The sequence below is a fragment of the Ipomoea nil genome, unplaced genomic scaffold (genome assembly GCF_001879475.1).
Source record: "Ipomoea nil cultivar Tokyo-kokei standard unplaced genomic scaffold, Asagao_1.1 scaffold2516, whole genome shotgun sequence".
In the NCBI taxonomy this organism is placed as follows: Eukaryota; Viridiplantae; Streptophyta; class Magnoliopsida; order Solanales; family Convolvulaceae; genus Ipomoea; species Ipomoea nil.
In genome coordinates, this window is record NW_017618944.1 from 572,398 (window position 1) to 594,270 (window position 21,873).

Here is a 21,873-nt window from a genome sequence, read left to right on the forward strand (position 1 = left end):
TCATGTTTTATATTATGGTTTTTGCTTTTTATTTTATTTTTTGGGTTTTTCTCTTCCCCTTCATGCTTCAGCCGTCAATTAACTTCCATCTCCTTCAGTCGGAATCTGCGGGTGGATTGAGGGGCCTCATCAAAGAGGTGATGGATCTCTGGCAGTTGTCCGTTGAATGTGAAGAAGCCATGGTTGTAAATGACAACGATTATGGGAAGAAGAATATAATCACATGCAGTACTATATATTACATGAAATAAATTATTTGAAATAGTTTCCATGCATCTAATTCGGTAATTCCATATTTGTTTCTTTCTCTTTGTTATTGATAGTACATATAATGATATAAGAACAAGCAAATATGGGAGCAAGTCAAACTATAACGATTAATAGAGTTAATGATTGAAGCTTTGAAAGATGGGTGGTGGTTTCAATACCAAATGAACAACAAAGATCTTCCTCTTTTCCGCTTTGCAGTACGATGAATGATGATTGTTGTCTGAAGATAACGGTTAATCTACAAAATGAAGGTAGTTAATCCACGGCTGAAGGCGAAGAGATGAATCGCGAAATTAAAAACCAAAAATCAAAACATAATGGCATTGTTTAAAATAGGGTTTCATCGGAAAAGTCATCGGAATGATCAAAAATGTCTAAAATATGATAGATTGCGATGTTAAATGGCAAAATGATACTCTTGAACTAAAGTTGGAATCACCACTAAAAACAAGGGACCTCCAATTAAATTAACTCCAAAATAAACCTATTTGTGTTGGGAAGGCTTGTAAATAGCCGTTATTCGACTTTGAAAAATAAATGTGGGTTTGCACTAGTATATATTAGGGGTGTAAACGAGCCGAGCCGAGCCCGAGCATGGGTAGGCTCATGCTCGTGCTCGTTAATGATAGCAAGCTCGAGCTCATTCGAGCTTGTGAACTGATGCTCGAGCTCGAGCTCGGCAATTGTCGAGCTGCTCGAGCTCGAACTTGAGCTCGAGTTCAGGCTCGAATTCGAGCTCGAGTTTAGGCTCGAATTTGAGCTCAATTTTGATCTGGAATTTGACCTGTTTGATTTAAAATTTAAACTACTTTGTTTTATGACTTTTATCCATACATAATTATTAAAGTATTTTAATTTCTCTCCGCTAATTATTATTTTTATATACTAATTATAATATAATTATATTATATATTATATATTATATAATATATTATGATGCTCGTCGAGCGGCTCGTCGAGCCGCGAGCTTACAATACCTAAGCTCGGCTCGTGCTCGTTTAATCCACGAGCTGCTCGAGTTCGAGCCGAGCTCAATTTTGACCGAGTTCGAGCTGAGCGTTGACCGAACTGCTCATGAGCGACTCGCGAGCGGCTCGGCTCATTTACACCCCTAGTATATATATAGTTCATCTCTGATTGGAGAGGAAGTGCGGGGTCGACGGATGGAGCTGGGAAGGGGTGGGGTTGGATTTTTTATTTTCTTAAAATTTTTAATACTTAAAATAAATAAATAAAACAATTTATTATGCTATTTTTATCCCTATAATACTCTCTCATTTTCAAAAGTAGATCTTACTTTCACATCATCAAATTTACAATTCGTTAATTATTTATTCTATATTTATGCAATACTATCTCACTTTCAATAAATAAATATATAATAATAATAATAATAATAATAAATTTTTTTTTGTTTAAAAAATACAAAAGCTGTCATTTGGCAGCTTTGTATGAGCATCAATATCAGTGGTTAATTGGGAGATTATGGCAGAGATCAGAATTCACTGACAAATTGGAGAAAGAATGTAGGAGAGAGAGAAATTGGGTTCATCTTCAAGGTTTGAGTTATTGGAATAGTAACATGGAGGGCCAAGCTGGAAAAAAAATAAAATAAAATTGAAGGTGCGCACAACAAATGCCAACACGAATGCGTCAAGCGCGTTGACCAACGCGCCTGACAGTTTGTTGTTTATTATTTTTTCATAAACAATTTTGTTTTTTTTTTTTCTCATTTACTAATCACACTTACAAAAACTCCTTAAAAACCACAAGAAAAACTAAACCATTATGGATGCTCTAAGGGTGTTGCAAGCTTGCAACACACTTGGCAAGCAAAAAATAAAAATATTATCCCATTTTCCACATTATTTTGCAAACCTCATCATTTCAAGGATAGAGTTAGCCTACGTCAACGGTTAACATGAAAGAACATGTCACCTTTTTTTTTTTTTTAGAAGGAGAACTTAATTCATTAAATCATATAAAATACAATCAACAAGGAAAAGGGGAGGATTATCAAACCATTCCCAACAATATTTCCCGAGCAACAGTGCGGGGATCACGATTCGCAGATCGTTCACAAAACATAAGTCTACACCACTAATCATAGATGCAACTTCCTTCACATCATCAATAATAAAACCAAATGAAGAAATAAAAGAGTCCGAACACAAAGTATAATAAACTAATTGAGAGTCTGTTTCAATGTCAACATCTCCCATTCCGTACCCTTAAACTAAGGGCCTCACGAATGCGCACCACCTCAACTTCCTTGACACTGTAATTTTCATCAATGCGCATTCCTTTAGCAGCCAAGAAACTGTCACAATCGTCTCGCAGAACCCAGCCTAACCCCATGACGTGATTACCTTCATCAAATGCGGTGTCAGTGTTTAGCTTCAACCGACCATGCGACGTCAATCTCCATTTAATTAACTTGTTTATTAGTCCCAGTTTGCCGCATCTTTGGACAATCATTTACAACCTTCTAGTTCGATAAAAAAAGACAAGGATGAGTGAGATATATTATTGCATATGAAGGGAGCACCATTCCAAATATTGTCATTCCCAGTACCCTACAACCTATAACACATCACTTTTATAATTGTATGATTTTAACTTGTTCAGGGAGTTAATTATATATATATTTTTTAAATTAGTTGATCTAATTGCATATTCATGTATACTTTAGTGGCTAATTTGAAATTGTTTCCTAATTTGTATGACCCACACTTTTATTAATACCTTAATTTCAAAATGAACAAAACACGAATACACGATTGACAAGTCTGTCTAAATTGCTCCAAGGAGAAGAGTATAAAATAGGTAACTTTATTAACCCGGTATACATAGGGGAAAAGTTGCGGCCACCGTTCTTCGAGCAGTGACAATTCGCTGGAATTTTAGGGTTCCAGTTCCAATTACCGCGCACTGACCAACTGCAACTGAAGCTCCAATTCATCACCTGCACTGGTAATTTATTTCCCTTTACGTATTTCTAGCGCGACGAAATTTATGGTTCATTATAAATTTATATGCACTAATGAAAAATGATGATCAATAAGTTAATAAAAAACCTGAATTACGGAGTTTCAGGTAGAAATAGTTGGTGTTGATTTGAGATTGCCAATGTGCTCTCTGTCCTGTAACTTACTTAATAACTTTCTGTTGTCGTTGCAGATGAGCCATTCGACTGAGCATCTTCAAGCCGAACACCGTTAGTTTTTGTTTTTTTGTTTTTGTTTTTGTTTTTTTTTTTGAAAAATTTCCATTTTCCCAGTGAAGAATGCATTTTAAAGCACAGACTATTATCTTTTTATGGATATGATAGTGCACCTGGTTTTTAGAAATTCGCTGGTGCCAGTTTCTTCTGCAACAACTTCGTTGTGATTCAAACAATATTTGTTGCTTTACATAGGAGTACATAAGTTCGTATTGTATGCATGTTTGATTCCCACCATTAGCAGTCCCTTATGTTTGATTCCCACCATTAGCAGTCCCCATGGGTGGGCGGGCAATCAGTAAATTTTACCATAAGTCCTCTTTGAGACTTGTGGTATCCCTTGGTCTTGAACTGGGCTAGCCTCCTCTGAATTAAACTTTCATGTACCTAAAATAAAATAGGTGTATGTTATGTTTATAAAAGACTGTTTTTGATCTGTTTCTTTACGGCTTATTGTCTGTCAGAGAATCCTTTTAATAAAGGTTCAGAAGTTTTTATTGGTGGTTTGGCCCGTACTGTTACTGAAGACAAGATCAGAGAGGTTTGCTACTCTTTTAGACTTAAAATATTCATCTATTTTTCAATGTTGTGATTCAAGCCTGATCTATGAAGCCTAATTAAGGTTGTTCCCAATCTAGTTTGCACTATTATAACTTATTCTTAACTCCTTATGGTCTCTATATTGTCATTGCACATAAGTGGCTGTTTCAATTCAAATTCTAAATCGTTTCTATGCTGTTTCTTTTTAAAAAAAAACCCTAAAGAGTAGCTTATAATAATAGTATAATACATGCAGTGCGATTTGATTAGTTCTTGGCAGATTATTGCTGTCATAGAAAAGCAATTATTTCAACCTGAAGTAGTTAATCTCATATCTGGTTACTTATAGCAATTATCATAAACAAGACAAAATCTACTTCTTCTCAGGTATTCTCTACTTGTGGCAAAATTGTTGAAATAAGGCTGATACAGGACCAGAGTGGCAACCTAAAGGTTATTGTTATTGTTATTTTATATTTATTGCTTGTTTGTACCCAATCTCTTGCAGCAAAATGGAATGAGTGAAGCTGAGGTAAAGAAGATATTGGATATTATTGTTTCACATCTGATTCTTTCAATTGTCACAGGGTTTTGGGTTTGTACGTTTTGCAACAAAAGAGGCTGCAGAAAAAGCTGTAAAGGAAAAGTCTGGATATGTTGTAAGCCTAACTCTATTTTCAGTTTTCACCAGACATATAAGTGTTTTACAGTGCTGAGAACTGCTTACTGCCACATATCTTTCATGGTTTCCTTCTTAAGGCTGCTGCAACTTGCATGCATGCTAATAACCAACTTTGAAATATTAGAATTCTAAAATTAAGGAAGTAATGATGTATCTTTGAAAATATGGATATCTGTGTTCTGATTTTTGAAGGATTTACTTGAAAATGATTTAGAAAGGAAGGACTTTTTCCTTATCTTAATTGAGATATTGTTTTGGCTAGAGACTCAAATTCAATTCTGTACCACTCTTTAATGTAGCATGCAATGTGGGATACACTTTATGCATCTTTGTACAGCCATTTTCTTTCAATGCCCTGTTCAATTTGCATGCCCAGGCATATACAGTGCACATGATTGTTGAGCTTTAATTCCATAGAGAAGGTAAAAATGGATGCCAAGTGCAGATATGAGTTTACCCTGCTTACTAACCGTAGGCTTGAAGTATTAAGCGATTTGTGGTATGAGAGAGAAGACTATGCTGAAATTGAGGGATAGAAGTGCGGAAGCTAATATATGAAAACCCTAGAAAAAGAGAAGTATAATGAATATATTGATATATTGTAATTTATACATTATAAGAGTGATAAACATGCTGATATAGGAATATTATGGCTAATCCTAGGGCTACTTTAGGGTTTTCCTATATTTCAGCAATCCCCCTCAAACTGGAACTTTTAAATGTTGCTAGCTTGAATTAAGACAAACACTCCATCTTACTTGAAACTAATAATAGGAGGATAAAGCTATTAGACATGTCTAGAAGATGATGGTGTCAAATATGAGTAGCTTTAGAAAACATGGCATTACACATGACACTTGGAATGAAGATGAAATTACCAAGGGACAGAGGCATAAAGGAACAGCCTCAAAACAAGACGGCGGCATAATTATTCTACGACACAACATAAAAAAGAAAGGCTTTCTTCCATCAAGAGTGGTAGAGTTTAAGGAGAAGTATAATGGTTATATTAATATTATTGTAATGCATTCATTTTAAGAGTGATACATATGCTTATATAGGAACATTATGGGTTGCATAGTGGGCTAATCCTACGGCTATGATAGGGTTTTCCTATATTACAACAAACTAAACAGGAAATGTTTTAGTCTCATTGATTTGTTATTGTTTCAGATAGATGGACGGAAGATTGGTGTTCTCCCTTCAATAGAGCAGGATACATTATTTTTTGGGAATCTTAACAAAGGTTTGTTTCATATTATATAGTGGATTGTAAGACATGTGCACTGGTTCCTTAAATAGGTATTCCGTTGCTTACTTTGTAAGAACCATCATGACTTTTGAAGCCTAAATTTTTTATTATAAAGATTGGTCCATTATATCTTTTGAAAATGTCTTGCTTGTGTATATTTTTAGTCAAATTTTATGTATTCATGGGATCTTGGTTGAGTCTCTGGTGTTTTGTCTCCCTTCTCATTGTTGTTGCCTTAAGAACTTCAAGATTCATTTGGGTCAAGGGATTGAAGGGGGAAATATTTGATACATAATTTACGCCTGAGATTTGGCTAGTTGTATTAATAATCCCAAAACTGTGGGGATTATATTTATATTTGGATACATGGTTAGCAATCCCAGGATTGCTATCCAATGTGGGTTGGTATTGTATGTAGTGACTGCCACCCACCTTTGCTGCTTTGCACCCTATGGGTGTGCTATGAACCCTAGTTCACATGGATGTGTTAGCCTCAACCCGTCACTAAAGATTATTTATCACATTGCTAAAAATGCATTTCAATGGTGATGAACATTAAAGCAATGGGCATAGAATTCAAATGCCAGAACAATATTTTAATGTTGTGAATTATTAATTTATTATACATATCAAATGGCAAATCAAGTGAAAAATGATATGAAAAAAGACAATAATCAACACAAAATGACGAGAGAATTATAGCATGAAATATCCTATAAAGATTCAAAGAATTGATGAAGCTACTGAAGTGCTATTAGCCTACTACACAAGTCATTGAAATTTAACAGAATTAAATTTCATTTTTTGAACTTCAACTTCATCATCACCATCAATCCATCATCAGTTGGTGTCCTGCATGTATCCCCTAACAAGGATACATGCCCCTTGAAAAACTCGAGACAATTTTTTTGGTGTGCAATTAATCTCTAGATAGTTTCCTAGGAATGTTAGTGCCTTACACAAACACAACATGGATACATTGCCATGCTTTTGGTTACTATGCATTCTAAGGCTAGCCATTTTTGGTGAGGTGAGGCTTGTGTTAATTTGCTGACCTTTCATCCTCTTGTTCTCTCAATGCTATTGGTGTATTGGTGATGATTTTTTTTTTTTTTTTTTTTTTGCATCCATCTAGTGATCCCATTATTAGTCCTTTAAGTCAAACATAGTATTGTTACTCCAATTCATTTTTCCGTGATTAATTTCACAACCAAACATCAGATTAGTCCAATAACAATCCCATCATAACCCATAATTCAGCCCTTATCTCAGGCTGATAATGCTCCCTAATCTGGACTACTAGGACCTCTAAGCGTTTGTATGAGCTTTTTAAAAGTAAACCTTATGGATTTTGAACATGCAAATGGCACTTTATTATTGTCTTAAGTCTGTTCAATTTGCAATAACTTTGTTTTTCATAATGCCTTTTGCCTCCCTTCTTCTTCTTCCTTTTTTTTTATAATTTAAATCTTCTCTTGAATAATAAATTAAAATTTCTTGTTGGCTACCTTATTGCATGATTTGAATTTCCCATTTCAAGGTTGGAGTGCTGAGGAATTTGAAAACCTTATACACCAGGTACCAATATTAGTTTTGTACAATTACAGTTGCAGTTAATTAGGCTTGTGAGAAAGATTTGTATCAATGCTCATTTCTTCCAAGTTCCAAACAGGTTTTTCCAGGTGTTGTATCTGTTAATCTTGTAATGCATGGAGATCTGCAAGCTGGTCAAAAGCAACGGAATCGGGGCTTTGCTTTTGTTAAATTCTCATCTCATGCTGTAAATCCTCCTTCCCTTTCTATCTTAAAATTCTTGTGGTTGTTTTTTAACAAGTATTTGGCTGTGTTGACATGTTCCAACTTCAATAGTGTTACTTACCTGTTGCATCTCATATCCTACAGGATAAAATCTCAGGTCCCTGTGTTCTGATTCTTGGTTCCAGATTCAATATGGTGCCATAATTATTTTGAAACCCAAATATATATATATATATCAAACAAAATATTAATTCTCAGATGCTGAAGCATTATCAGATACTGAATGTGAGACCTAAAAATATTGAAAACTAGATAGCAAGCATTTATTCTCTTAAACAATTCTTTAGACTCGATTAAATAATATTTGGCTAATATATCCAAATTATTGCACTTGTATATATTCATGAAAACATTGGTTAGGATACTTAGGAATATAAACTCTATGTAGCAAAAACTTATTATTTGGATACCAAAACTACACTGCACAAAATGCCCATTAGGATCCTCACTGAACAAAACAAATATAACTTATTCTCTTAACAATTTTGTTGACTCCATTAAATAACATTTTGGTTTGTATACCCAAATTTGTAATGCATTTATATGTTTCTGCAAACAATGAGTTGGAATATCAAATGTATGTACCAGAAATCTAGTAGCTGTATCTCAAAACTTAGCTGTATCTCAAAACTTAACTGTATCTCAAAACAATTTTGTTGACTCCATTAAATAACATTTTGGTTTTTATACCCAAATTTGTAATAAATTTATATGTTTCTGTAACCAATGAGTAGGAATATCAAATGTATGTACCAAAAATCTAGTAGCTGCATCTCAAAACTTAACTGTATACTCTCAGAATTTGCTCCAATTGCCAAATCAGATCTCCTTAAAAAATCACTCTTTGTGGATCAAACTTGTATTATTCCAATTAATTGAGATGCTTGAACTTTTTCTTCTCTTTGTCTGTGACTTCGGGACTTTCATGCATTTATTCCATGTCAGAAATCTGTGCAAACAGGATAACTTTAGGAAAATGTTACATTTCTATACCCCAGTTTTTCCTCTGAATCTTCTTTTGCTATCTCTTATTTGATTTGACTTATTTCTTACTCTTCAAACAATACAATTTATTTTTCTTTTGTTTCTTGCACAATCTTGTTTCTTCACTTTTTTTTTTTTTTTTTTTTCTTCCATCATGTCAGGAAGCCTTTTTTTAATTTTCAATTTTGGTGCCTCCTTTTCTTCTTACTCGCTGAATTTTCTTATATGGGCTGCCCTATCTTTTTCATATATATATATATATATATATATATATATATATATATATATATATATGTTACCAACATTTGGGCTTTGGCTACTAAAATGTTTTCACAACATAGATTCTTGTGTCTTTTTAAACTTTAATGACAATTTAATTGTTCACATGTAAAAGTTGTCTTCCCTTAATCTGTTGTTTACATGACACACAGCAGAGAAAAAAGTTGCTGATATAAGGTTGCCAAATGAGTTTCTTTGTATGTCCCTAAAAAATTTCCAAATACTCCGTACTAATTATTTGAATGGTGATAATCGGAAGGATTGAAGGAAAGAATTTCCATTGAGTACTGATCTATCTTGAGAGGCACCCTTTGGGTGGGGGTGTGGTGTAAATGAAGTTTGTTTTCTAAATAAATTTGTGTTGAAGTTCTGCTGGAACTTAAAGCATCCATCTAACCATTCTGCTTTCCTGGCAGAATGTAGTGTTTAGCCATTCATGGAATTGTCTGTTGTATTTAATATGATACATGTTTAATATATGTAGGGTTATTTAAATGGACTGATAAACTGATTGATGTTTATGTTTTCTTACTTGGAGTTTTCAATTCAGAATTTGGAGTCCCACACTCCCATGTGTTCTCTCTAGTTGTAGCTTTGCTGTGTTAGGTGGCTCTTTGAAGTTCACTCAGCTTTAGGTTGACCAGGCTCTTCTTTAGTTCTTGATATTAGACAGAAATCAATTATCTTTCAATTCTTCAGTCACTCTCTCATTGAAACTTAGTAGACTCAACATCAAAGTCTGCTATCATTGCTATTTTTTTTTTTTAAATATAATTTATTATTTATGCCTTTTTCTTCCTAGTCATTTTATTTAGTCTGTATGATATAGATTTAAAGTATCTTGTTTGTTTAGCAAACTTCTCAAACATATCAATTTACCTTTGGTGCTCTATGAAGGAGTATTTAGATCACAATACTATATGGTTGATCATTCCTTTTGAATTGATCCTTTAATGTTTGGTGTTATTTAATTTTGTCAAGCAATTTCTATCCAAAACCTTCTGATGTAGGCCTTGTCAAAGATATCATATTTATTTTTTGAATGACCAAGGTTTTAGAAAATATCTTGTAGCATGTTCTTTCAATTAATATATCAATACTAGAGAAATTTACTCTAATTAAACTCCTATATATATTTCCATATTGAATGACATGAACCAATTGTTGAACTTTTTCTCCCTCCAAAAAACATCATATGTTGAATAATTAGCCTGGAAAACAAATGATAACTATACTGCCTCTATATCAGTCCAATACCCAACGTCCATTTTATTAATCACTCTGGTGCTAATGTAATAAAAAAAGGCTTGTAAAATCCAAAATATAAATTCTATTAAGAAAATTGAACCAGCCTCCAAAATTATCAATCACAGGCTGCATCTCGTGCATATCGGTTGGGAACCAGTTCAGAATTCCTTCTTGGTAATTTGCATCCAGCTATTCAATGGGCTGAGGAGGAACAAGAAATTGATCAAAAAGAACTTGCTAAGGTTATTCATTGGTTTCTTCTTAAATGTTTGAGTAGAAAGTTCTTGAAGTGACTCTTACTCACATTATTTGATTTGCCAGATCAAAATAGCCTTTGTTAGAAATCTTCCATCTGAAGCTGATGAAAATTACTTGAGGGAACTCTTTGAGCGATTTGGGAAGGTCTTATACCAGTTTTAGTAACTATTTTGATTTTGATTGTTATATTTTTTTTGATTGACTATAACTATATTTCAAATTTCAAACTTCAAATTCAATTTAAACCAATGATATATCTAAGAAATAACTTTTTGCTAATCATGCATCTTCCAGGTAGAGAAGGTAGTGCTGCCGAAGAAGGGTAACTCCTTGGTGGGATTTGTTCACTTTGATTCACGGCTTGTAAGTGCGGTTTGCATTCATGATTCTGGAGGACATCTACTAACCTTTTTGCATATAATGTATCAGTGTATTGATCTTTGTTGGATGTGTTTGTCTAAAATTTAAGTACCAGAAGCTAGCCAACTATTTTTCAATAAAGCATCACCTTGAATTTCTAGTTATCACCTAAGTTCTTTTACGAGTAGACTTTTAGCATGTTATTACATGGTTATATGACTATATCAGAGCATATCTTAGCAAAACATATGTTCCTAAACAAGAAAAAGTATCTGGTCCAAGAGATATTGTTACCAAAAATATGGGCTCAAATGCTGCACCTCTCCAAAGGAGGAAATATTAAAAGGCTTTCAGCAATGGAATTGGTATCTTTTAAGTTTTATTACTGTCTGATACTCTAACATCAATTCTCTTCTGATGATAGGATCTTGACAATGCTATCAAGGAATTGAATGACAAAACAGTACCAGGACCAAATGGAGGGCCACCATATAAACTTCAGGTCATATGAGTCATTATGGAATCTCAAATTTTTTTGAATCTGCAAGGGGTTACATCTGAATAAGTGTTAAAGAGAGAGGAATGTAGAAGTGGAATCCAATAAAAGATCCCATGTGGTTGATTGGGACAACGGCTTAGTTGAGTTGTGTTATAGATGTACATTGCATGTTTGTGAGATGTACAGTTAGACTTGAACAGACCTCTTTTTATAACAGGTTGAAGTTGCAAGGCCCATGGACAAAAGCAAGAAGCGTGTTCGTGATGAGTCACAAAGCAAGCCATCCAGCAACATTCAGAAGCATTCCAAGGAACCAGAGGTTGATGTTTTTCCTGCTTACAAATCCATCACTTGATCAGTCTTGACCTACTTAATTCATTTTTGTCCTCTCTTATTGTTTTTTTTTTTTTTTTTTTTTTTTTTTTGTATTCTATTGTCTTTTGTTCTCCATGCTTTAAGAGCAGGTTAAATTCAACAAATTGATTTATAGAAAATTAAACAATTACCTTCCTACACTGGTGAACTTAGGGAAGGGATCTGGAGAAGTGGGGTCACTAAGTGTCAACTGACTGCAAACATACATTTCTTTTATCTCATTGCATTGATGCATATATGAAAAACGGATTTGTTTTTAGTTATATATTTTACATGTTATCAGGAAGTCAAAGTTTCTGATCCTTATGAAGCTGCTATAGTTGCATTACCTGCTGTTATCACTGAACGTTTACTGAGGATCATGCGGCTTGGCATTGCTACTAGATATGATGTAAGTGTGATGTTATGATTTTTTTTTTTTTTTTTTTTTTTCAATGACAGTCTTAAATTTGCTCATGTTTTTTTTCCTATACCTTGGATGTTAAAAATTAAGAGTTGTCAGATAGATTGAGCTCATGAATTGGAATTGCATTCTATATCTGGTTATTAGCAATTGCTAATTGTCTTGTGCTTTTGTCATGGAATTCTAAATTTAGATGAGATAAACCTAATTCAACATCTTCAATTTTTGGATATGACTGTCTTGACAGGTAACTGTTCAAAGTTTAACCCGTCTTAAGGAGTTACCGGAATCTACAGCCATATCTATTCTTGATCAGGTTTGACATGGTTTTATGTTTTTATAAATTTTGAAAGCAACTTCCCTTTACTGATGTTGCAAAGCTTATCCCATAATTCCCTTTTCTTGCATCTTCCTATATAGTTTATGTTATCTGGAGCGGATGTGCAAAACAAAGGAGCATATCTTGAAGGATTAATTGCTAAAGTATGTAATTTACCCCTGTTTATAAGGTTGCAAGGCAAAAGTTTCATATTTTGAGGTTGTCAAATTAACTTGTTTAGAAAACTCAATCTTCTGCATCTTGCAGCAGATTGGTAAGTTCTTATTTGTAAGCAGCTTGTCATATGAGCTTGCTTCATTACTCATGAGCAAATTTGATTTTCTGAATCCAGCGTTATGGTAAGGTAGGAAAGCAGTGGAGTCCAAGTCTTTCTAGAGTTGAGGATGCCACTTTGAAGGAACCTGATACTGTTCAGTACTCAAAACAAATTCGTCTCCCTGTTGATTCCTATGGCCCACATGTGCCATCCCCTGGTAGTAGGTAAGTATTTGTACTTGCTGAGTTCAATTCTTGCACATGAGCTCCCATCTCTGAGAATATTGCCACGAACAATTAACTTTTGGTTTCCGTTTATTGCAGGTCTGGACTATACGGAGATCTCTATTCGCCAACATTACCACACCATTTATGGCAGGGTCGAGTGACGCCAGGACTTGAGGAAACTAGCCCTCCCCTACAGATTAGATCAAGTACTTCTGCTGCTTATGGCAGAGCGGGACCACCATTCTACAGCATCGAGGAAACTAGCCCTCCTCTGCAGAGGCCACTGAGTTCTGCAGCAGCCTATGGGAGAGTTGTAGCAACGTTAAGAGGAGCAGAGGAAGCTAGTGCTCGTCTGCCGGTACCACCCAGTTCTTCTGCAGCTTATGGGAGAGTTGTAGCAACTTTAAGAGGAGGAGCAGAGGAAGCTAATGCCCGTCTGCAGGTACCACCAAGTTCCGCTGCAGCTTATGGGAGAGTGGGATTAAACTCTTACACCGCAAATGTTGCTGATCATCAACCTACTCGATCTCAAGTAAGGTTTGATCCTTTCACTGGGGAACCTTTCAAATTTGACCCCTTCACTGGAGAACCTATCCTTCCTGAGAGCTCGTCACGCTAATTTTTAAATCCGCACTGATGATATTTGTTCTTGTTGTCCAAACTATGTCGGTAAAGTTGAGTACTGTGGGTGTGAATTTTTAAATTTTTTTAGTATAATTGTGTACTTATGTGAATGTTGATGCATGCAATGGGTTTATTTTGTTTGTAAACAGTTCTGTTCTTGGGTAAAAACCATGCCCCTAACAAGTGTAACAGTAGCATCCTTGGCATTTGGCAATAGTCAAATCTTAAATCCATTGATATGAATAATAAAAAGATCTTTTGACGAGTGTGTATTTGGTTCTTTCCCATCAAGTAAAAATGTTTTCAAAGAATATATTTGATGGGAATAACTTAAGAGGGAAAATTAATTAACATGTTTGGTATTATCTTGAAAACTTAACAATTAAATAATAATAATAATAATAATAATAATAATAATAATAATAATAATAATAATAATAATAATAATAATATTATTATTATTATTATTATTATTATTATTATTAGGAAAAATGATCAAATAGGCTCTCGAACTTTGGCTTAAAAGTCAATTAAGTCCTTAAATTTTTTAAAGGTGTAATTACACACATCAACAATTCATTTAAACACATCAACACATCAACTTTGGCTATCACAGGTCATTAGGGTTCAGGTGGGCCACCTTCTGACGAATTTTTTGGCAAAAAAAAAAAAGTGACCGACGAAATTTTCTATAAAAAAGTGCTCGGTGACTGCCGAAATTTCCGATCACTTTTTTTTGCCGGAAATTTCGCCGGTCACTTTCTTTTTGTCAGCAAAATCACCGGGAGGTGGACTGAACCCTAATGACTTGTGATAGCAGGTCATTAACTTGTTTTTGGGCTTCATTGCACCTAAATGAATTGTTGATGGATGTAATTGCACCTTTAAAAAGTTTAGGGGCCTAATTGACTTTTAAGTCAAAGTTCGAGGGTCTAATTGACCCTTTTCCCTTGCAATCTTTTACTTTCACAATTTTTGCAATCTATTCCTACTGATAAAACACTATTAAATGATATAACTAACAACCAGGACTATGTGGTCTGATGGTACCCGGGTTGGATTTTCATTTAGAAGGTTGTAAGTTCGAGCCTTAGTGAAGGCGTTATTAGTTCTCTGTGTTTCAGTAGGTTGAGAAAGTATATGAACAGATACTACAATGTAATATAGCTAGTTTTATTAAAAAAAAACTAACGACATAGAAAAAGGTATTTTATTGAAAAAAGCCTATCAAGTTAAAATTGTAAATTAAAAATCGCACCGGAAGTTAATTTAACAAAATTTTAAGAAATAATCAAATGCAAAAATGTCAATAAAGTCATTAATGTTGTAATGCAAGTTTGTTGGTAACTTTTGCAGACCTTAGCTCGCAGGAACAGTGAAACAAAGAGCAGTATGAAGAAGATAAAGAAAAGTGAGAAGAACAATTTTATTGCCTTACTATCTCCAACTTCTGTACATGAATACAATAATATATAGAGTACAAATGTAACCTTCTCATTAAGTACAAAAACTGTTTCAGCTGTTACAAATTATCATAATAATGTCCATTAAGATTTTGATTTATAACACTCTCCCTTGGACATTATTTTGCCATAATCATGCCTCGTTAAAAACTCGCTAGAAAAATTCTGTGGGAAAACCTAGTCGAGAAAAGAGTACACGATTTATGGATAATGCATGTGTTGCTTCGGTTGCCTCATTAAAAACCTTACACTGAGAAAACCCTGTGGGAAAAAAACTCAGTTAAGGGAAAAAGAGTACAATCGTAAACCTTCTGGGTTTAGGTATAAATCATAAGAGTATGTCTTTGATCTTCTGGATCGAAGTGAATGAGTTAATCTTCTGGACTAACAATTTCATTACTTTGAAGATGTTGTTGCTCCCCCTGAAGACAACAACCTTCTTAATCTACGCATACCAATTTTATATACATACTTTTCAAAAGTAGATGTAGGTAAGGACTTAGTGAATAAATCTGCTAGATTTTCACTTGATTGGATCTTTTGGACTCGTATTTCACCACTCTTCTGGAGTTCATGTGGATAAAAGAATTTTGGTGTAATATGTTTGGTGAGATTACCTTTAACATATCCATTACTCATTTGTGCAACACATGCTGCATTGTCCTCGTACAGGACAGTGGGGATCTTTCCATTATTCATTATTCCACACGAGTCTTGAATATTGTGTATTAATGACATCAACCATACACATTCTTTGGAGGTCTCGTATAAGGCAATAATCTTAGAATGGTTTGAGGAGGTAGCTACTAATGTTTGTTTAACTGATTTCCATGAAATGGCAGTACCTCCAGAAACAAACACATATCCAGTCTGAGATCTAGCATTATGCGGATCAGACATAAAGCCAGCATCCGCGTATCCCACTAATGTGGTGTCTTGGTTCCTTTTAAATAGAAGGCCAAGATCCTTTGTACCTTGCAAATATCTGAGGATATGTTTTATGCCATTCCAATGCCTTCTGGTTGGAGCAGCACTAAAACGAGCTAGCATGTTTACTGAAAATGCAATATCAGGTCTAGTGCAGTTGGCAAGGTATAGAAGTGCTCCAATGGCACTTAAGTAAGGAACTTCTGGTCCCAGAATATCCTCATTATCCTCTTTAGGTCTGTACGGGTCCTTATCAACTTCAAGTGATCGGACTACCATTGGAGTACTAAGTGGATGGGACTTATCCATGTAGAATTTCTCCAATAACTTGTCTGTGTATTTGGATTGGTGTATGAATATCCCTTCAGGGAGGTGCTCGATCTGCAGGCCGAGACAGAACTTGGTTTTTCCCAAGTCTTTCATTTCGAATTCCTCCTTTAGGCACAAGCATGCCCTCTTGACGTCCTTGCTCGTCCCTATGATGTTTATATCATCTACATAGATTGATATAATACAGAAACCATCAGTTGATTTCTTTGTAAAGATGCAAGGACTAATATCTTTATTTTCATATCCTTGTTTTAAGAGGAATTCACTCAATCGACAATACCACATTCTTCCTGATTGTTTTAAGCCATATAATGACTTTTGTAGCTTTACGCTGAACATATTTTTATTTGTATTTCCTTTACATAAAGGATTTTGGATGCCCTCAGGTACTTTCATATATATGTCAGCGTCTAGTGACCCATATAAATATGCGGTCACAACATCCATTAACTGCATTTCTACATTCATTTTTACTGCCAGCGATATTAGATAACGGAACGATGTGCCATCTAAGACAGGAGAGTAAGTTTGTTCAAAATCTATTCCGGGTCTCTGTGAGAACCCTTGAGCTACCAGTCTCGCTTTGTATCTGACCACCTCATTTTGTTCATTCCTCTTTCGTACAAATACCCATTTGGATCCTACTGGGATCACGCCTTTAGGGGTAAGTACAGGAGGACTAAACACTTTTCTTTTATTTAGCGAGTTGAGCTCAGCCTCAATTGCTTCTTTCCATTTCAACCAATCGGAGCGCTTCCGACACTCCATTATAGTTTTTGGTTCTGGATCCAGATTATTGAAAGAAATGTGAAGAGCAATTGTAGAGGCGAATTGGTCGTCGACGACTGTTACATTTCTATTAAGATTTTCTCCTGTTTCGAAAAAGTTTATGGCAGATTCTATATTTACTTCAACCAAATCTTTCTCATTTGCTATCATATCTTGGTGAAGGTGTTCCGTATTCCCAGTGTTAGATTTATTTGTAGCACGTGCATTTACACTGGGTATTTCGTCTTCAGGACGATTTTGGAGTAACTGTGATTGTTTATTGTTTTTAATTTTCCGCGGATTTACATCTTTTGCACCAACTGGTCTTCCACGCTTCTGGCGTCGGATAGTGTCGGTGTTATTATTTGGTCCTTTGGGGACAATTATCCTTGATGGAGCATTTTCTGCAGGAATATAGGACCTAGTTACTCTTTTATAATCAGTAAACGCATCTGGCAGATTATTTGCTAGTTTTTGCAAATTTATTATTTTCTGAACTTCAAGTTCAGTTTGACTAGTACGTGGGTCAAGATATTGAAGATCTTTTTCATCCCATGAAATTTCGTGGCATTTTTTCAAAACTGGGCTTTTCTCTCCCCCTAATGCCGGGAAATGATCTTCATCAAAAATGCAGTCAGCAAACCGTGCAGTAAACTGATCTGCTGTCATAGGCTCGAGGTATTTAATGATAGAAGGGGATTCATACCCAACATAAATACCTAATCGACGTTGCGAGCCCATTGAAGAACGATGCGGAGGTGGTATAGGTACGTAAACCGCACAGCCAAAGACACGCAAATGAGAAATGTCTGGCTCATTACCACGTACAAGTTGTAGAGGGGAATAATCGTGATATGCAGTTGGCCGGAGTTGAATTAGGTTTGCAGCATGCAGCACTGCGTGTCCCCAACAATTTACTGGTAGACTGGACCGTTGCAGTAATGGTCTAGCTATTAGTTTAATTCTTTTGATAAGAGATTCAGCTAAACCATTCTGGGTGTGGACGTATGGTACAGGATGTTCCACCTTAATTCCCATGGCCATACAATAATCGTCAAAAGCTGACGAAGTGAATTCACCAGCATTATCCATTCTTATGTTCTTAATAGGATAATCGGGAAATTGGGCATTCAACTTAATGATTTGGCTCATGAATTTTGCGAATGCCATATTTCGAGTGGACAACAAACACACATGTGTCCATCGGGTGGAAGCATCAATAAGGACCATAAAATATCGAAATGGGCCGGATGAAGGATTAATTGGTCCACAAATATCACCCTGTAGCCTCTACAGGAAGACAGGTGACTCAAAATCAATCTTAGGACATGAGGGACGAACAATAAGTTTTCCATGTGCACATGGAACACATGTGTAATCTTTTGTAGAAAGAATGTTTGTCCTAAGAAGGTTATGTCCAGTTGTATTTGAAAGAATCCGGCCTATCATAGTTTGCCCAGGGTGACCTAAGCGGTCATGCCATAGACTGAAAGAATGTGTATCTTTAAACTTCACTGCGAGTGCAACACATGAGTGCTGGGGCCTGATATATGAATAATACAGGCCTAAAGAAAAGGAAGGAAGTTCTTCAATTTCCCTTTTCTGGTTATTGACCGTTTTGGTCAAAACAAGGAATTCGGTATTGTTTTTAGTTTTAGTTTCTATGTGGAAACCGTTGGACCGAATATCCCTGAAACTGAGCAAAGTTCTTTTTGATTGAGGATATAGGAGGGCTGAATCAATGATCAACTTTGTTCCTTTAGGAAGAATAAGTGAAGCTCTGCCGGAGCCCACAATAGGAATGTCATCATTCGCTATGGTTGAAAGGTTGCCTTTGTGTTCCTTGAACGTTTGAAAAAATCTCCGGTCTGTCAGAATAGTGTGCGTAGTCGCACAATCAACCAAGCATAGGGCAGATTCGTCTCCCATATCTCTAAAGAAAAAGAATGGGTATCAAGATAATGTCTAAGAATGATCCATTGTATTTATTCAAATAGAACAGAAGTGTTCAAAGATAAAGGATCCGTTATTCATATAGGACAAAAGAGTTCAAATATAAACATGCACGCAGGCATGAAGTAAAATGGATGTCCATAAGGGAAAGACAGAGAGAGAAAAAATAAGAGTATCACTCCTGATCTCCATAATCAGCTAGTTCATCGCCTAGCAGGTCATCATTCCCTAAGATGAGGGCATTTGCTTCAGGCAAAGATGATTGGCCAGAATCTTTCTTCTTTTGTCCTCCTTCCTGCTGGAGCATCTTTTGGTAAGCCTCGACTAGATGCTTAGGAGTCCTGCATGTCCTAGACCAATGTCCTTTGCAACCACATTTATAACATGGTTGCGACTGACCGGAGTTCTGTTGTGACTTGTTTGGTCTATTTCTTTGAGTTTGCTTGTACTGAGGACGGGAGTCACTACCGTTAGCTCCCCCTCTGCCACCTCGCTTTGGGCCCCTGCCACGACCTCTCCCCCTACCCCGGCCTCGACCCCGCCGATTGTTGCTCTGCTGGGCAACAGTGTGTGCTTCAGGCACAGGAGCAGTGCCAGTTGGACGCGCATTGTGATTTTGCATCAATAACTGGCTATGCTTTTCCGCCACTAGTAAATCCGTAATGAGCTCTGGATGCGTATCATATTTTGTATTCCTATACTGCTTCTGGAGCACAAGGTCATTTGGATGGAACGTGGATAGAGTTTTTTCAATCAGATCCTCGTCCGTAATTGTTTGCTTACAGAGCTTCAATTGTGACACAATTTTGTGTAGGGCGGAGTTGTATTCAGTCACAGACTTAAAGTCTTGAAATCGGAGGTTAAGCCAATCATGTTGGGCCTGGGGGTGGACCAATGACGTCTGTTGGTCAAAGCGTGTCTTAAGAGATTTCCAGAGGACATAGGGGTCTTTTTCTGTTAAGTATTCATTCTTGAGGTCGTGGTTAAGATGGTGGCGGAGGAAAATGAGCGCTTTCGCCTTCTGGGCTGCAGTGCTCGTAGATGTCTCTTCAATGGTGTCCAGCAATTATGTAGATTGGAGATATATCTCAACATCAAGCGCCCAAGTGAGGAAATTGCTTCCATCAAGGGCGAGTTCAGCGAATTCTCTTTTTGCGAGAGCAGCCATTTCTACAGAAAATATTTAAATGAGGACCAAAGAAATAGAATGTGTGGTCTAGTTTATTTCAATAAACAAAAGGCCCAAGGAACATATAATATTGCATACCAAAAAAAATGGTCTAAAAAAAATGAGGGCTTGAAATAAGTATAAAAATGGCCCATTAGAATGAAGATGATCTATTTAAAAAATGGTCCAATCAAATAAAGATGGATGGATTTTTTTTGTTTTATGAAATAAAAATAGAACCCTAGTGCAAGGGAAATAACGCTTCTGGCGTTATTAAAATTTGAAGCCACTCCCCTGGCCATTTAATTTAGATAGAAAAACGGTTCCGATGAAACCTAAGAGAAAGCGGAGAGATTTCCGCCACTACCCGCAGAGTTCGCGGATGGCCACCATCGCCTCAAGCCAACGCCGCTCGCTGGTCGCCGGCGTCTCTCCACCGGCGATCGATTTCGAGTAAAGACAGCAGAGAGCGGAAGCCAAGATGCGAAGGCCGTCGATCTGGTCTAATCTGGATCGCCTACATCTTGGGATGGCTGAGGCGAACAATACGAAGCAATGGCTTGGCCGGCGTTGGTGATGGAGGCTTTACCGGCGGCTCAGCCATTTCATGGAGGATCGGATGGCTTGGCTGGCGTTTTGGGACGGGTTGAAAACGTCCGCCGCTGGACAGATCGACGAACGGAGGTCTCCGGATTCTCCAGGAGTCAATGTGCCGCTGCCGCTTTCCGATCGCCTCTCGTCACAGCCATCATCGCCGATCGTCTCAAGATCGTTGCCGAACGCAGATTGGTAAAGACATATATGTTTCGATTTTCGTTTTTGTTCTCTTGATTTTGTTTGGATTCATGAAAAATTATACATAGTATAAACCGAATCGAAAACAAGCAAAGCAAGTGCAAAACACATATTCATGGAAAACGAGAGAAAAAAAATATATTTTGTTTGAGGTATTCCGAAAGGCAAAAAAAACAGTAAAAGTTTTCATGCCTGTATGTCAAATATATTGAAAGTAATGCAATTTTTCACAAAAAAAATCATATGCAAATTTCTAGATCCAGTACATCTATTAATTGAAAATTTTGTTTGTTTTTGAAAACACACAATGTTCGTCCAAAAAACCAAGAATTGTTAATATATTTTTCACAATGTTCCAGTACATCTATTTTTGCTATTAATTCACAGTTTTTCACAATGTTCGTACAAATATATTTTGTTTGTTTTTGTTTGTTTGGTGTATTTTGTTTGATTGTTTTTGTATCCAGTACATCTATTACTGCTAATTCCTAAGTTCTAAACAGGAATTATGCTGTGTGAACATTAGTTTTTTTTCTAAGACCAAAAGCTCACAGATCTTTTTATGTAAAAAAAAACTATTTTCTTTTACAGATCTTAATAGACAACATGGAATACATTTCTTTTTCCAAAAAAAGATTCACATATGTATATGTGTGTATATTGTACGGCGCATATTTATTTTTAGGATGTATAAAATTTTCATGGCTTGCAAATATGTATACACATACATACAGTGAACTGTAGACATACATATTTTTATATCAATGTATATACACAAACATTCATAAGATAGAAAGACAATTTGCATATATATATGTTAAAGCATATAAT

The 21,873-nt window shown here is 35.9% G+C and overlaps 2 protein-coding genes and 1 long non-coding RNA gene across 5 annotated transcripts; 2 read left to right on the forward strand and 1 right to left on the reverse strand.

The window, feature by feature from the left end:
* Positions 1-3,066: 3,066 nt before the first annotated feature.
* Positions 3,067-13,835, forward strand: LOC109153699 (polyadenylate-binding protein, cytoplasmic and nuclear-like). Of its 3 annotated transcripts, XM_019301577.1 has the most exons (20): positions 3,067-3,243; positions 3,451-3,487; positions 3,958-4,034; positions 4,421-4,486; positions 4,621-4,692; positions 5,889-5,961; positions 7,508-7,545; positions 7,640-7,747; positions 7,870-7,920; positions 10,422-10,538; positions 10,618-10,698; positions 10,849-10,917; positions 11,339-11,416; positions 11,631-11,732; positions 12,072-12,179; positions 12,439-12,507; positions 12,612-12,674; positions 12,863-13,011; positions 13,111-13,406; positions 13,491-13,835. In XM_019301577.1, exons 2-20 carry the CDS (start codon positions 3,451-3,453, stop codon positions 13,631-13,633), a joined length of 1,797 nt encoding a protein of 598 aa, XP_019157122.1. In that variant the 5' UTR covers positions 3,067-3,243; the 3' UTR covers positions 13,634-13,835. The 3 variants fall into 3 exon arrangements, with proteins under 3 accessions (XP_019157122.1, XP_019157120.1, XP_019157121.1); XM_019301575.1 differs by having other exon boundaries at positions 3,068-3,243; positions 13,111-13,835; XM_019301576.1 differs by lacking the exon at positions 7,870-7,920 and having other exon boundaries at positions 3,069-3,243; positions 13,111-13,835.
* Positions 9,079-10,345, forward strand: LOC109153701. The gene is made up of 2 exons (XR_002049564.1): positions 9,079-9,895; positions 9,949-10,345. It is a non-coding gene; the product is annotated as an uncharacterized LOC109153701 (long non-coding RNA).
* A 5,419-nt stretch (positions 13,836-19,254) lies between the features above and the next one.
* LOC109153625 lies at positions 19,255-20,247 on the reverse strand. Its single transcript, XM_019301478.1, has 2 exons — positions 20,199-20,247; positions 19,255-20,126 (listed from the first exon to the last, which is right to left on the reverse strand). Exons 1-2 carry the CDS (start codon positions 20,245-20,247, stop codon positions 19,255-19,257), a joined length of 921 nt encoding a protein of 306 aa, XP_019157023.1.
* Between the last annotated feature and the right edge of the window lie 1,626 nt (positions 20,248-21,873).

Bases quoted from the DNA above. Each gene is read 5' to 3' on its own strand.
- LOC109153625 (XM_019301478.1), bottom strand. From the start codon at position 20,247: ATGGCTGCTCTCGCAAAAAGAGAATTCGCTGAACTCGCCCTTGATGGA. The intron at 20,127-20,198 runs GCAATTTCCTCA...ACACCATTGAAG, and splicing joins TGAACTCGCCCTTGATGGAA to AGACATCTACGAGCACTGCA.
- LOC109153699 (XM_019301575.1), top strand. From the start codon at position 3,451: ATGAGCCATTCGACTGAGCATCTTCAAGCCGAACACC. The intron at 11,417-11,630 runs GTCATATGAGTC...TTTTTATAACAG, and splicing joins GGCCACCATATAAACTTCAG to GTTGAAGTTGCAAGGCCCAT. The intron at 12,675-12,862 runs GTATGTAATTTA...TTCTGAATCCAG, and splicing joins TTGAAGGATTAATTGCTAAA to CGTTATGGTAAGGTAGGAAA.